A 14,481-nucleotide genomic window follows, 5' to 3' on the forward strand; every position below is an offset into this window, starting at 1 on the left:
AGTAGAGTCCATGCACATCATCAAGATCCTGCACAATCAGTACTGACTACCTTCAGCTGTCCTTTGTGTTCAAACTGTGGACTTTGTTGTGAAAATGATTATTTTGCTCACATCAGAACACAAATTTGAAGAAAAATGAAGTGATTACTTGCATATTTTCTGGTTGTGATTTTCAGACAAATGTTTACGGTACCTTTAGGTCCCAGAAAAACAGAAAACACACTCCCTATTCATTGAGTGACTTTAAGTTTGGTGTAGTATCTACGTCTAAAACACATGTGTCTGACAACGACATTCACGAAAGTGTACAGGTTAATGAAGTTGCTTCTGATAATGTACGTTTTGAAAGCAGTGCAGAAGTTCAGGACCTACCTGGTGGTGTTGAAAATTTTGCAGCAATGTTATTGAAATTGGAACATTTCTTTCATGTTCCAGGCATAGCAGTCAATTAGTTTTTAGAAGAGCTGCACTTTTTGTTGAGTACCTCATCCCAAACTGCTATGTGACAGGCTCAAAGATCTGTTTCAGGAACACAGTCTTGCCTGTGATGACGCAATTATTCAAGACGTTGCTAAAGCTGTTTGTGAATCTCATCCACTGCACACAGCAATAGGACAGCATGGTCCACTAAACACAGTGTATCGGCGCAAGGAGTTTTATAAAAGTCACTTCTGTGTTGTTGAACCTGTTGAGTACATCCTTGATTCACAACAGGGAAAAACCTTTCAGTATGTTCCCATTTTAAAGTTCCTGCAACAGCTGTTGGCCAATGAGGACGTGATTGAAACAATACTGGCAAACCACATATATGAGCGTAAGGAAGCTGTTTATTCATCATATCAGGATGGCAGGATCTTTAGGGAAAATGCATTCCTGTCAGGAGATGATTTAAGACTTTTGTTAAGATTTTACGTTGACGATTTTGAAGTGTGTAACCCTCTTGGTACCTCTCAGAGAACACACAAGCTCTGTGCAGTGTATTGGACTCTAAGCAATTTGCCTACAAGTTCTCATGCAACAATGTCGTCCATTTTCTAAGCTGTGTTGTGTAAAAGTAATGACGTGAAAGAATACGGCTTCAGTAAAATTCTTGAGCCTCTTCTACAGGACCTTAAGTTGGTCATTTTGTGAAGGGTACTGTTCATGTTGTGATTGCAGACAACCTTGGGGCCCATAGCATAGCTGGTTATGTTGAGAGTTTTTCTTCTGAGTATTACTGCAGATTCTGCACTGGAAAGAGATCGGAAATTCAGACTAATGAGGTTCGGTCAGGTAGGTTTAGCCTTAGAAAGAGAGAGCTATGATGCTCACCTGAAATCTGCACAACAGACCGGCAGCTGTTGTTTTGGTGTTAAAAAAGAATGTGTATTCTCCACACACCTTGCTCATTTTCATGTTCTCCATGGCTATCCCTCAGATGTCATGCAAGATGTTTTTGAAGGTGTTGTACCATTTGAGCTTAAGCATTGTTTGTCAATGCTTTTATCAAAGAAGTACTTCAACTTTGAATTTCTCAATGAGCGTGTTGTTAATTTCCCCTATAAATGGACGGATAAGACAAACAGAGCTCATGCAATCCCTCGCTCAATGTTCAGCCAGAATACTATTGGAGGCAATGCTCACGAGAACTGGAACCTGATAAGGTTGCTTCCATTGCTTGTAGGACACATGGTGCCAGAAGATGAGCCTGCATGGCTGGTGCTTATGGATCTCAAAGATATTGTTGAACTTGTGGTATCACCAGTTCACACTGATGAGTCAATTGCATACCTTGATGGCAAAATTTCTGAACACCGACAGAGGTTTCAGGAAGTTTTTCCAGAAGTTAATTCCAAAACAGCACTTCTTGGAACACTATCCTGAACTTATCAAGTCATATGGTCCACTTGTGCATCTGTGGACTATGTGCTTCAAATCCAAACATAGCTTTTTCAAGCAAGTTGCTCGGCTTACCAATTGTTTCAAAAATATCCCCCTTACACTTGCAGCTTAGCACCAGCTAATGATTTCTCACAGTTTGAATTCGTACCATCTTGAAAAATCTGCACTAGACGTATCAACTGTGTCAACAGTGCCTCTGACTGTTTTGAGAACAGAAATAACACAGGTCATCCAATACAAGTACCCAGGCACTGAATTCATCCAGATAACCACAAGTGTCACCAGTAAAGGCGTCAGTTACAGAAATGGGATGATTGTTGTTTGTCGCTCTTTAGACGGTCTCCCTGAATTTGCAGAGATTATTCAGATGTGTATAGTGCAGAAGGGACTGTGTTTTGTACTTAAAGGTCTTTGTGGTTGGTATAGGGAGCATTTTAGGGCCTTTGAACTGACCTCTTCTCCATCACGGGAGATTTTCTTTCTTGAACTAAGTGAATTAGCTGATGGCTATTCATTGGCTGACTACAAGGTTGGAGGTCTTCATTTGGTGTCACTGAAAAGACAATTTCATTCATAACAGGTGCCATTTAAATATTTCTTGTTTGACTGTATGAATGAAGCTTATGTACCTACAGTCTAAACAATACACTTTTTTTTCTCACCAACAGGATTGTAAATATGACCTCCACCATCATCCTGCAGGTAATTCTGGGAGAGAACGATGCACAGAAAGATAAACTTCAGAATGGGTTCCCTTGTTCTTTGGCAGAATTAAAGAATGAGATACAGACACAGTGTAATTTGTTGGGAGAAATCAGACTTCAAATCATGAACCCTGACTTTAATGATTTTGTGAACCTGACTTCCGCAACTGATGTTCAGAACAAAAGCACCCTTAAGGTCATGAAACTCTGTGACTCTTTAGCAGTATCTCCATCTCCCTCATCATGTGACACATACATTCTAACTTCAAGATCATCCTCTGAAGCATCATCTTCATCCCTTGACCCCCAAGAGTTGACTTCGAATAAAAGGTATTCTTGGCCAACATGTTTTGTTCTGCCCCGTTTCTCCTATGATGCAGAAATTAAGCTGGAACAAGGCAATTCAGAATCCCAAAAAAAGGCTCTCTACTGAATCCAGACCTAAAGCTGAAATCAGACATTTTGGATGGACTTGCTGAAGAAATAGTAACATTCAAAGTGTACCTCTCTGATGCTGAATTCAGTGGCAGAAGCCCTTATAAAACGGCATCCTTGCCTTAAGGAGCAGGGATCCTTAACAGGCTGCAGTGGCTGGAAAAGAAGCCTTAAATATAAAATGTCAAATTACAGAATCAAGCTGTGAAATCTTGGTTGTAGTGAAGTGACCGTTAATTCCATGAAGCACAAACCTATGGGTGTAAGCAATCCAGGTTTTGGTTTCAAGAAGCCACGCAAGGCTGAAGTAAACTTTTGTCCCTCATTTCTTTCTGGTGAAACTCCTGACAGCATGGAGCAAATCAGAGTCTCCCTTCTTTCTGAGGCTAAGAAGAAGAACAACGAGCAAACTGTGAGAAGATTAATGGACCTTTCATTTGCATTGAGAAGACAAGAGGTTGTCAAAGAATCTCCACTTAATGCTGACTTTATGAGCAGATGGCTGGCTTTGTTCCAATAAAATGAGGTAATTCACCCTAATGTCTTTAAGTGGGATTTAACATAAAATGAAATGTATTAAAATGCCAATAAGTCAAAAAATAATAATATCACCATATAAGCAAGTTAGAACACATAGGCTAGCTAGCTTTTTTGGGCATACATTAAAGTTTTGGTGTTTTTCTCTGTGTTTTAGGTTTGATCTGAATTTGCACAGGTAACAACTGTTGCCTTAATTTCAAAACTCTTCTCAAAGCTGGATGAACACACTCTAAGTCTTCTGAGGATCTTTGCCAAGAGAGGTGGAGCTCAGGGACAAAGGATAAGGTAACTTCTTGTGCCACTTACACAGGTATGATGACTGTGAAAATTGTTTTTCTAGATAAATTAATCATATGTTTTTCACTTATGATTTGTGTGACTTGAAAATGTATTAGTTGATTGGTACATGTTGCTAATTTTCTTTATTTTCCCTAGTGTGCCAGCATTAATGTTAAGAGGGAGTGTGTCCTCAAAGCCCTGTTTGTTTATCTAAATGAGGATCCTGAAAATCTCATCAAGGAGTACATTGTATTGACTGAATATTCTGACAATATTTTGTGTATAACAATACATTTTATAGTACATTAGTATTAATGTACTTTGTTTCTGTTTATAGGATGTAGATTTTTCCAACACTGAAGCTGCACTCAAAGAAATGTTGATGGCCGTTTTTGTCATCAGATGTGAAGGATGTGAAGTTGGTGATGAACCTGCAGATGTTGGAGTAGTTCTTGAAGGAGTTACAGCACTAGAAGGGCTTGGTAATGTAGCTAATGGTATTGCATTCCTGATTGGGGTTATTTATACCCTAAATATTAGTTATCCGAAGGAGTCTCGATACACCTTTGAACTCCTGCAAAAAGTGTTCCTGGAGCTTGATGGACACAAACTCTCCACCAAAGTTAAAACCCCTCAAGACCAAGCTTTTTACACCTCATTAAAGGACTGATGAACACCCTGATCTTTACCTTGAAACTGTTTTTTGTGTCAAATAGTCAAAACATGTTCATGTTTCATGTTCACCTTGAAACTGTTTTTTGTGTCAAATAGTCAAAACATGTTCATGTTTCATGTTCACACAATTTTAATGCCTTTATTGATTTGAATTTTTTTTATTATTTTTTGTACATCAAGGCATATGTGAAGAGGAATAGTTTCCTTAAAAAGTAAATTTGTCCTTAAATCACCCAAAGAAGGTCAAGGAAAATCATCAAGGGTTTCAATGACTCATGGGCAAGTTAATGGTGACTATTTTAATTATTTATTTATTTATTTTTTGTCAAACTTGCCTTTTTAAACACTTTTTTTCAATGACGGTTTTAATGGCTTCTGACTGTTCTTCAAGGAAAGACGTTTGAATGACAATGTATTTTAAATAGTTTTCAAAGATGTTCCACATAGCACACATTGTGTTTTCTTTTCCTTTACAAAAATTATTCAGGCACATTTTGGAATTAGAATACATTTACAGACAGCTTGATGGACACAAGCAGTTTGATAAAGTTTTGCACTTCAGTGGAGGCCTGATGAACAAACATAACCCAAACATAATATTATTTTTTTCTGTGGAATTGCAGATTACTTTCTTTTTGTGAAATGCATTAAAAGCAAACACACTTTGCTATTTTTTTATTAATGGGTTGTTGTACATGTAGGAATGTAAACATGTTGTTTCAGTTTGCATTGTAAAGGAAAACATTTCTGTACACATTTGTGTTTTATATAAATTGTCAAATTCTGGCTTAAGGTGTTATAAGTGTTTGAAATGTATTTGAAAGTGTGACACCTGCTTAAGCTGTTCCCTAGTAAAAATAATTTATTTCATATTTGCTGCCTCTGTAGTCATCATTGAATTATGGGGAAAACGGGTGATATTCATTAATTTATAACATAGTAGTAACTTGACTAAATGGGATTCATTGGAAGTGATGTAAACATATCGGCTTAACATCAAGGATTACATTTAAGATAACATGATTAATTGAAGTTCAATAAAAAACATTAATTCAAGTTAAAAATAAGTATTTAAATCATGTTTAGTGAATGTCATCTGTTCATGTTAAATGAACACAAATATTTCAAGCTGGTTGAACATCATCCATTGTTGTTAAGGTAATGTGGTGTAATCACGTGGAACCACTGTCCACGATTAAATCAAGTTCAACCAATGTGCTATTTTTTTTAGTGTGGTTGAACAGCACTAGAAGAAGACGACCTCATTTTATTAGCGTGCTGTTGCCATGTCGAAGAAATGCTGTTTTCCCGATTCCAAAATCCCTTTGCTTAGCCTTAGAAAACGAACTAAGAAAACAGTGGTTTAAATGAATTTTAACAGTGTTCCTGAACATTATAACCCCACATTTTATCTGTGCACTACACATTTTACGGAGGACAGCTTGCAGAACCTAAGAGAGTACAATGCCTGCTACGCACAAAAGCTTCTCATGAAAGGCAGAGCAGTTCTCATTTTGTAGTGACAATCAGTTTATAGATCACAACCTGTAACTATGTTTTATTATTTGTTGTTGTGCTTTCTATTAACAGTTCCAATTATAAGTTTTATCTTGTTGCTACAATGTAAACAAAGGGAAAAGCTGTTTGGCTTGAGCCAGACTGGGAAGAGACATGCTGCAATAATGTAAAATATGTGATAACATAATCTATACTATACTCCCTTCAAGTATTATCTTTATGAAGTTTGACAGCAAGTTAAACTCATCCACTATAATCACAAAAATGCGAGTTGAAGTTCTAGCATTTATTAAATCTTGATGTCACAACATTACGATGGATCAGAGTGAAACTAAAAGAAAGAGATACAATTTTCAATTAGACTCATGACTAAACATAGCTTCAAATAACACAAATAATAATATACAGATTACAGTAATACTGTTGATATCAAACACATTTGCATATCAAAATGGATTACGTGAGTATTTCCTAGAATATTTACTATTTGCATTACAAACTTAAGATAGCATGTCACATGCTTAAATTACACTTTCTAATAACTTTACATGTTAATTACAAAATATACTTTTGAGATACTCAGAGCAATTAAATAAAGAAAACTTACAGCTCTTGCTCTCCAAACTTCCAAAACTTTCATCACTGTGGTTGAATTTGAAGCTATTTTGTGGAGTTTTATATTTGACCTTGCAAGAGATTTCTGGGTAGGCTTCAGTAGGCTGATGGCATCCTCTTCGATTGGCAGAGATATCAGACCATCATCTACATAAAAATGTCGCTCAACACATTGGCGAGTGTCTGACCCATGTTCACGTTCACCTTCCTGTGCAGTGCGTCTCAGACCATAGATTGCAATGGCAGGAGAAGGGCAGTTTCCAAAGACGTGTACACGCATCTGGTAATCAGTGATCTCTTTTGACAAGTCATTGTCTCGGTTCCACAAGAACCTTAGGTACGTCCTGTGATTATCCTGTACCACAAAGCAATAGAACATTTGCTGAATGTCAGCAGTCACGGCTATGGGTTCTTTTCGGAAGCGCAACAACACTCCAAGGAGGGAATTGTTCATGTCTGGTCCTGTGAGAAGAATGCTGTTCAAAGAGATACCATGGTACTGTGCACTGGAATCGAAGACTACCCTTATCTGGTCGGGTTTTCGTGGATGATAGACTCCAAAGGTTGGTAGATACCAGGATTCCTCATTCTCTTCGAGTGGAGGAGCTAGTTCGGCGTGCTTGTTTTCTAACATCTTTCCCATGAATTCTTGAAAGTTTTCTCTAACAACCGTTTTTTTGTCTAGAGTGCGTTTCAAGGAGAGATGTCGAGAGAGTGCTTGATCTCGATTGTTAGGGAGAAGTGGTCGGGTGATTTTAAGGGCAGAGGAGCGACCCAGAAGTTTTTTATCATCTTTGTGAAAGTCCCTCTCCATGATCTTTAGAAAGGCTTGATCTTCAAATGAAAGAGCACACTTGTTGTCATCTTTAGTTCTCTCAAAAACTGAGTGACCAATGTCATTAGATATCTTATGGACCTTTGTAACTGCATTTAGACGATTATGTTGGTTGGACTCCCCGCCATTATTTGTCCTCTCTTTCAAAGATATGTGACTTGCACAAGGAGTAAGGAAGGAAGGTCTGCCATTTTCTAGCCCATTCGTCCTAATGCTGCTTACATTCGGCTTATGAGCATTACCGAGGCAGACTTCGCCGATCAGGACCCAGCCTAGATCAAGTCTTTGGGCGAAGGGAGAATTATGCAGACCGTTGATTTGCTGCCAGACCTTATGTACTCTAATAAGATCTCTCCGCAACAAAAGCAGGATTTGGGCATTTGAATCTAGTTTCGGTATGAATCTTGCAATAGATTTCAAGTGAATATGACAAAGTGCTATCTCTGGGATTGGAATTTCTGACCTGTTGTCAAGGATTTCATTGCATTCGATAAGTGGAGGAAGATCAATGCTCACACCTCCGCTAAATGCTTCTATCTGGAATCCATATGCTTTCGTGCCCATCATCTCCATGACACCTGCACAGGTTCTGAGTGAGTAAGGACGTGGGCTACTTTGAACGTCAAACAAGTCAAACAATTCTGAACAAGCCAAGGAGCGATTACTTTGGTCATCAAGGATTGCATAGATGTTGACTGCATGCTCTGATTGTCCTTTCTTATACACCTTCACTAAGCATATTTTCGAACAAGAACGAGCTGAATGGTTAGTACCACATACCTCTGTGCATTGGGAACTTACAGCAGCTGAGTCACTGAGGTTCTCTTCCCTTTCGATTTCATGTTCTGTGCGCTCTTGTTCTGCTGAGTTTGAGGTCCAAGGAGCCGGACCTGGATGCATAGCTGTGGAGTGGAATTCACATTCTCTGCATTTCAGTGGCATTCTGCAGTCTCTGGCTAAGTGAGAGGTTGATGCACAACATCTAAAACACAAATTATTTTCCTTAAGATAGGTTATGCGTTCCTCCATGGGCGTCATGACAGCAAGTTGAAGGGGACAGGAAGAGATAAGAGCACATCCGGTGAAACCGGCATTAGCTTCGAAAATTGCCGAAGCAAGTCGATCACAGGGATGCAGGAAGCATGGCAGGGCAACGCATCGTCTCGTTCGCTTTCAAATGCCTGAGTGTCAGCCTGTTGTCATAACTCCACTGAGCATTAAGCACCTGAGACCGTGGGGCAGTGTCAGGTGCAGGCTAAAAATCTGACGAATGTGAGTGGTGAGGACCAGCCCGCCGCATCACAAATGTCTGGAGAGAAACTCAAGATAATAAAGCTTAGAAGCGATACTCCTAGTAGAATGAGCCCTGACCACCAAATGGTTGGCCAGAGGACACCAACATGTTGTCTGTGGGACAAGAACCAGAGTTTCCTCCATATAACCAAGGTGTGGGGATACTGCCGCGTGATCTTGATTGTACGGAGTGGGTTTCCCCTGGGGGAGAAGCCTCTGGCCCTGAGCCACCACTGTAAAGGTCTCACGTACAGCAGGTCAAAGGGTATCACACTGGATGCTGCTGCCCTGAGGCCTAACAGTCACTGTCACAGAGCAACACATGATGGCCCCTTAGGTCTGGGAGGAGATGTCTCAACGCATTGAAGACGACCATCATCTGTAGGCAATTCATGTGCCAAGAGAGATGATGACTCCACCACAAGCCCTGAGCTGAGCGGCCTTCCAATACCGCTCCCCAGCTGGTGAGGGAAGCATCTGTCGAGATAGCAACTCGATGGCAGAGAGCTCCCAACACCGGAACCTGGGACAAGAACCAGTGTTTCCTCCATATAACCAAGGCGCGGGGATACTGACGCGTGATCTTGATCGTACGGAGTGGGTTTCCCCTTAGGGAGAACCCTCTGGTCCTGAGCCACCACTGCAAAGGTCTCACGTACAGCAGGCCAAAGGGTATCACATTGGACGCTGCTGCCCTGAGGCCTAACAGTCCCTCGTACTGTTTCACAGTGTGTGACTGGCTTAGCTTTAGCTCTTTTGTGGCAGTAAGGATAACAGCTACATGAGCGGCTGACAGAACGGCTTGCATCGTGACTGAGTCCCAGACCACTCCAAGAAAAGTGGTCCTCTGTACTGGAGAAAGCACAATCTTCTTGGGATTGAGCCTCAACCCCAACCTTCGCATATAAGCGAGGACGACATCTCGATGCCGAACCGCTAATTGTTCTGATTCCTCTAGAATCAGTCAGTCATCTATGCCAGTAGTTCCCAAAGTGGGGGGGGTCGCGGAGTGGGGAGCGGGGGGTCGCGAGATGATTTACAGAAACGTAAACAATTTTTTATGTTAAAAAAGGTTGTAATGATGCTAGTATAAATTTAGGATCATTTAAATAAACTGGAAATAAAACTTTGTTTGCTCCCATTAATTATGACAGTGTGACGTGTCAATCACAATTTACAGCACAACAACATGCGCTAGCTAGCTAGATGCACATTTGGTGTTTTGCTAAACAGCGACCGGTCTATTTTGAGATCCAAACTTGATAAAAAATGAAACGGTGGTTATTATCATCAAAAGAGAACGAGAAGGGAGCAGAGATGCCTGCTGATGAGAGAGCGGGATCACCAGAAAATACAGAGGGCAGAGAAGAGGATGAGCCGCCAGGACTACCCTCCACCTCTGGAAGGGCAGCCCGCCAAACCCGTGCCCCGCAAGCGGAGCATCCCTCCTCGAAAGCCAGAAAATACAGAGAGGAATAGATAAACTATGGTTTCACGTGCATTGTTATAAATCAGGTACAACACCCTCAATGAGTTGTGTGCTCCGAAGTCCTCGCACATGAGAGTCTGAAGCCCGTGAAAATGCAAAGACACCTGAACACCAAACACCCCAGCCTCACAGATAAACCCACTGACTTTTTTTCGCAGAAGGAGAAAGAGTTGCAGGGACAAAAAAAAGTAATTTTTAAACAAACCGCTATCCCCACTAAAGCTCAGAAGGCTTCATATGAAGTGGCATATTTAATTGCACAGACCAAAAAGCCACACACCATTGGAGAAACTTTAATCAAACCAGCAGCAATAGTTATGAGTCGCATCATGCATGGAGATAAACTGGCCACTGAGCTGGAACAAGTGCCGCTCTCTGATGGGACTGTATCCCTCCGCATTACAGACATGGCTCAGGATATCAAGTGTCAACTGATTGACAGAGTGAAGAAGAGTGGGAGGTACGCCTTACAACTGGATGAATCCACAGACGTGTCCAGCACCGCTCAACTCCTTTTATTTGTCAGATATATTTTTGAGGGGAAACTAAATGAGGAAATGTTATTTTGTACGCAACTGGAGGGAACATGCACGGGCGAGGACATTTTCAATAAGCTGGACAGCAAACTTAAAGATGAAGGACTATCTTGGGGTGAGTGCATATCAGTGTGCACAGACGGAGCTGGGACAATGCTGGGAAAAAATAAAGGACTAAAGGCACGAGTCCTCCAAGTTGCACCTCACCTCAATTTCACGCACTGCATCATACACAGAGAATCCCTCGCGTGCAAAACCCTGAATGCGGAGTTTAAAGGGTTAGTTCACCCAAAAATGAAAATTAAGTCATTAATTTCTCACCCCCATGCTGTACCAACCCCGTAAGACCTTCGTTCATCTTCGGAACACAAATTAAGATATTTTTGATTAAATCTGAGAGCTGGATCACTGCTACATAGGCTGCCAGAGGGAATGAAACTTGACGGCCCAGAAAGTCATTAAAGAAAATGTTTAAATATTCCATGTGCCTACAGTGGCTCAACTATAAGTTTATCAAGCGACGAGACTACTTTTTGTGCGAAAAAAAAACATAAATAACGACTTTATTCGACTATTCCATTACTTCCTTGTGGGCCTGAGACGAGAGTTGAAGAGATTTCCAGAACGCATGCGCGAGAACTGAGATGAGGACTTTCTTCTTCTACTACTTCTTGTTACCGGCTGCTCACCGCTTAGGAGTATTACCGCCACCTACCGTATACGATGACGTGTTGGAAGCGCAAAACTTTCTGTTTACAAGCAGAGGAAGACGCGCGCTGTACATACGCTTTACAATTCGTAAATATGTCTGCTGATTTCGACGTAGATGAAGACTTACATTTTTTTAACCAACCGTACCTATTCGAACCAGAATACACTGACACTGAACTGCAAGAGATGGAAGAGGCTGCAACACAACCGCAGTCCCAAGCTCTTGCAAGACCGAGAGCATTGGAGAGCTGGTGGTGTAAATGCCATCAGTGCCAAGCGATGCCTACCGAACAGGAGAGCATGTGCTGTATCGATTGGGACATTGTAATGCCACAACTGGAAAATCTGGAAGACGCAGACAATGGGACAAGTGTATCTAGCTGTATAACAGAGGATCCCGGTTTTCCGCCCCTGCTAAGTCGCAGTGTTTTAGAAGTTTTTTTTATTTGCCTAAAGTGAACTGGAAGCGACGTCCGAGACCAGAAGGACCAGGTGGCACACTATCTGTAGAGTAAGTAGGTTTGTTTAAACTAGAGTTAATACACGTGATGCATAGCTTTCTACAATGCATGTTTTACTATGCTGTGCGTGTTTTAGTGTGTGTGTGAGAGAGAGAGAGAGAGAGAGAGAGAGAGAGAGAGAGAGAGAGAGAGAGAGAGAGAGAGAGAGACACACTTGGCAATAAATATTTTTTGTGATTATGATTCATTTTCTGTTTTCAGTCAATGCAGACTGGTGGCGTACCGGGTTGTTCTAGAGTGGATACTGAAAGGTCAAAAACTTGGAAGACACAACAGAAAAGCTCTGCCGTCATGTGTTGTGCAAGCCATACGGGAAAGATATCCATCATCATCAGGAGTATATGTTGGTTTCAAGGAAGCAGAAGAAGCTTTCATGCCAATTTAAAAAAAAAAAAACACCACAATAGACATATTTTAAATCTGTTTTATTTTTCAATATTATTTTAAATATGTTTAACTAACTCGAGAGGGTATTGCTGCTATACATCTCTATTTAAATAAAAATTTACATTAAAAAATTGGCTTTTGTTTGTCAATTACAGTTTACCAAATATGTTTTTTTGAAATGTTGATTAGATTGTTTTACCATATGAAGTAGCTTCTATATGTTTTGTTATCACTGCAATAGATAATCACTTTGTTATTCTGAGATGTTTTACACATCAAACATTTGTTCTAACCAAAATAAAAACGATTACTTAAAAAAACATGTTGAGGTAGCATTTTACCAAAAGAAAAATCAAGCAACACGAGGTAGCATTTTACAAAAAGAAAAATGAAGCAACACGTTCAAGTGTAATACAACTATTACAGTATGACACTGACTGTCGTTTAATTGCTAAACCTTGACGCATGTTTTGCAATAACAGCTTCCTTTTCCGGTTTCTGTTTTGTTGCGATATTGCACGGTAAAACGGGCAAAGAAACTTGAGAGGTTGGGTCCTTGAAAAGTACAGTAGGGTCATTGCGCCGGTCCAGTACCTTTTGAAGAAGTTCATCCCTGAATTTTTGTGAAGTTGGTTCATAAATTTTCCTGGCCAACCACTCTTTATTTTGCTTGGGAAAAACAACGTTGTATCGAGGAATACCTATAAAATAGAAATGTATATAGTTAAATGCTATTATTTTATAGAATAATTAACTTACCCAGTTCATTTTTCTCTTAGTGTGTGTTTATATATATATATATATATATATATATATATATATATATATATATATATACACACACAATTCAACTGTGCATTTAGTGTTGTAAACACCCCACTTTTGAGAAGCTAACTACTTGCCTGATCTGGTTGTGGCCTGTTGACGGTTTACATTTTCATTGTGATCCATGACAGCAAGTTGAGAACGTGCTGTCATCGAGGAGTAGTGGAAATGCAGGTTCTTTCTACAGTATTTCAGAAGAACTGAATGGTAAACCTCAAGACTGCCTAAGAGAGAAAAAAAAATGGCTAAAATTTATAGTGTTTCCATTTACTTGTGAAATTGAATACATATTTGTTTAGCAGTAACTTACCAGTGTGCTTGAATAAGGCCATTTGCCTCATGTCCTTCAAGAGATTTTGGTGTAAAACAAGAGATGTTAGTGTGTGAAAGGCAGGAGACTCTATACGTAGCCATCGTTTCCTTTTTTGCTGGTCAGGAGTGAGGTCATCGTGGGCACATCGTTGTTGCCGTCCATTTTCTTCCCACTGGTGTTCACCGCAAAGGTGATGGAGAAGGGATTTCCACTTTTCTATCAACACCTGTTCAAAATAATTTACAATGTAATTTTTGTAATGTGTTTGCCGATATAAGATTCTTCCAAAAAAAAAAAATTGATAACATACATCGGGGTCGCCGCTGCAGGACGCACAGGCATACCACAAATGGTTACATATGCTTTTAATCCATGGCTGAAGGTAAATATTTTCTTTTTTTTTGGAAACTGACAGTAATTTTTTGAAGAAACCTGAAAAACATTACGACAGTTATCTATTCAACAATTTGTTATGTTTTGTGGTAACCCTAGTGCATACAAATATTTGTTATATTTTATGTTATTGTTAAAATGCATGTTATTTCAAAGCTTTTTTATGTACTAATTTAGAGATTATCGAACAAAAATTACATTATATGTAAACAAACCTATAAACAATTAAGAAAACATGTACATACCCTTCACTACATGCCAGATGTCAAACTCGTGATGAATTTGTGGATAATCAACCCTCATAATCTTTCTTATAGATGGGGATCTGTCCGTAGTCATCACTTCAATGTCCATTCCCATTTCCAAAAGAGAGTTTAGACCTCTCTTAAAGCCCACAGGCTCCATGCCAACTGAGCTTGATGCTTCTGTAACCTACATTTTATTTGTTTATATGTATATAATTATAAAAACAATTGTTATTACTGCAATAACCTTATTACCTTTTAATCATAAAAAATTAAAATAAAGACT

General features: G+C 39.7%; 1 protein-coding gene across 1 annotated transcript in view; it reads right to left on the bottom strand.

Moving 5' to 3' along the window:
* Nucleotides 1–12,444: 12,444 nt before the first annotated feature.
* Nucleotides 12,445–14,481, bottom strand: part of LOC143697076 (uncharacterized) — a 34,883-nt gene continuing 32,846 nt past the window's right edge. The window contains exons 5-9 of the mRNA XM_077194007.1: nucleotides 14,196–14,382; nucleotides 13,868–13,989; nucleotides 13,555–13,783; nucleotides 13,322–13,468; nucleotides 12,445–13,120 (exon numbers count right to left, since the gene is read on the bottom strand). Coding sequence (XP_077050122.1) covers nucleotides 12,864–13,120; nucleotides 13,322–13,468; nucleotides 13,555–13,783; nucleotides 13,868–13,989; nucleotides 14,196–14,382 — 942 coding nt within the window. The 3' untranslated portion in view covers nucleotides 12,445–12,863. The remainder of the gene's footprint in view (nucleotides 13,121–13,321; nucleotides 13,469–13,554; nucleotides 13,784–13,867; nucleotides 13,990–14,195; nucleotides 14,383–14,481) is intronic.

Source organism: Siphateles boraxobius, unplaced genomic scaffold (genome assembly GCF_051911475.1).
Source record: "Siphateles boraxobius isolate OS27281-9 unplaced genomic scaffold, OSU_SipBor_1 31, whole genome shotgun sequence".
NCBI lineage: Eukaryota > Metazoa > Chordata > Actinopteri > Cypriniformes > Leuciscidae > Siphateles > Siphateles boraxobius.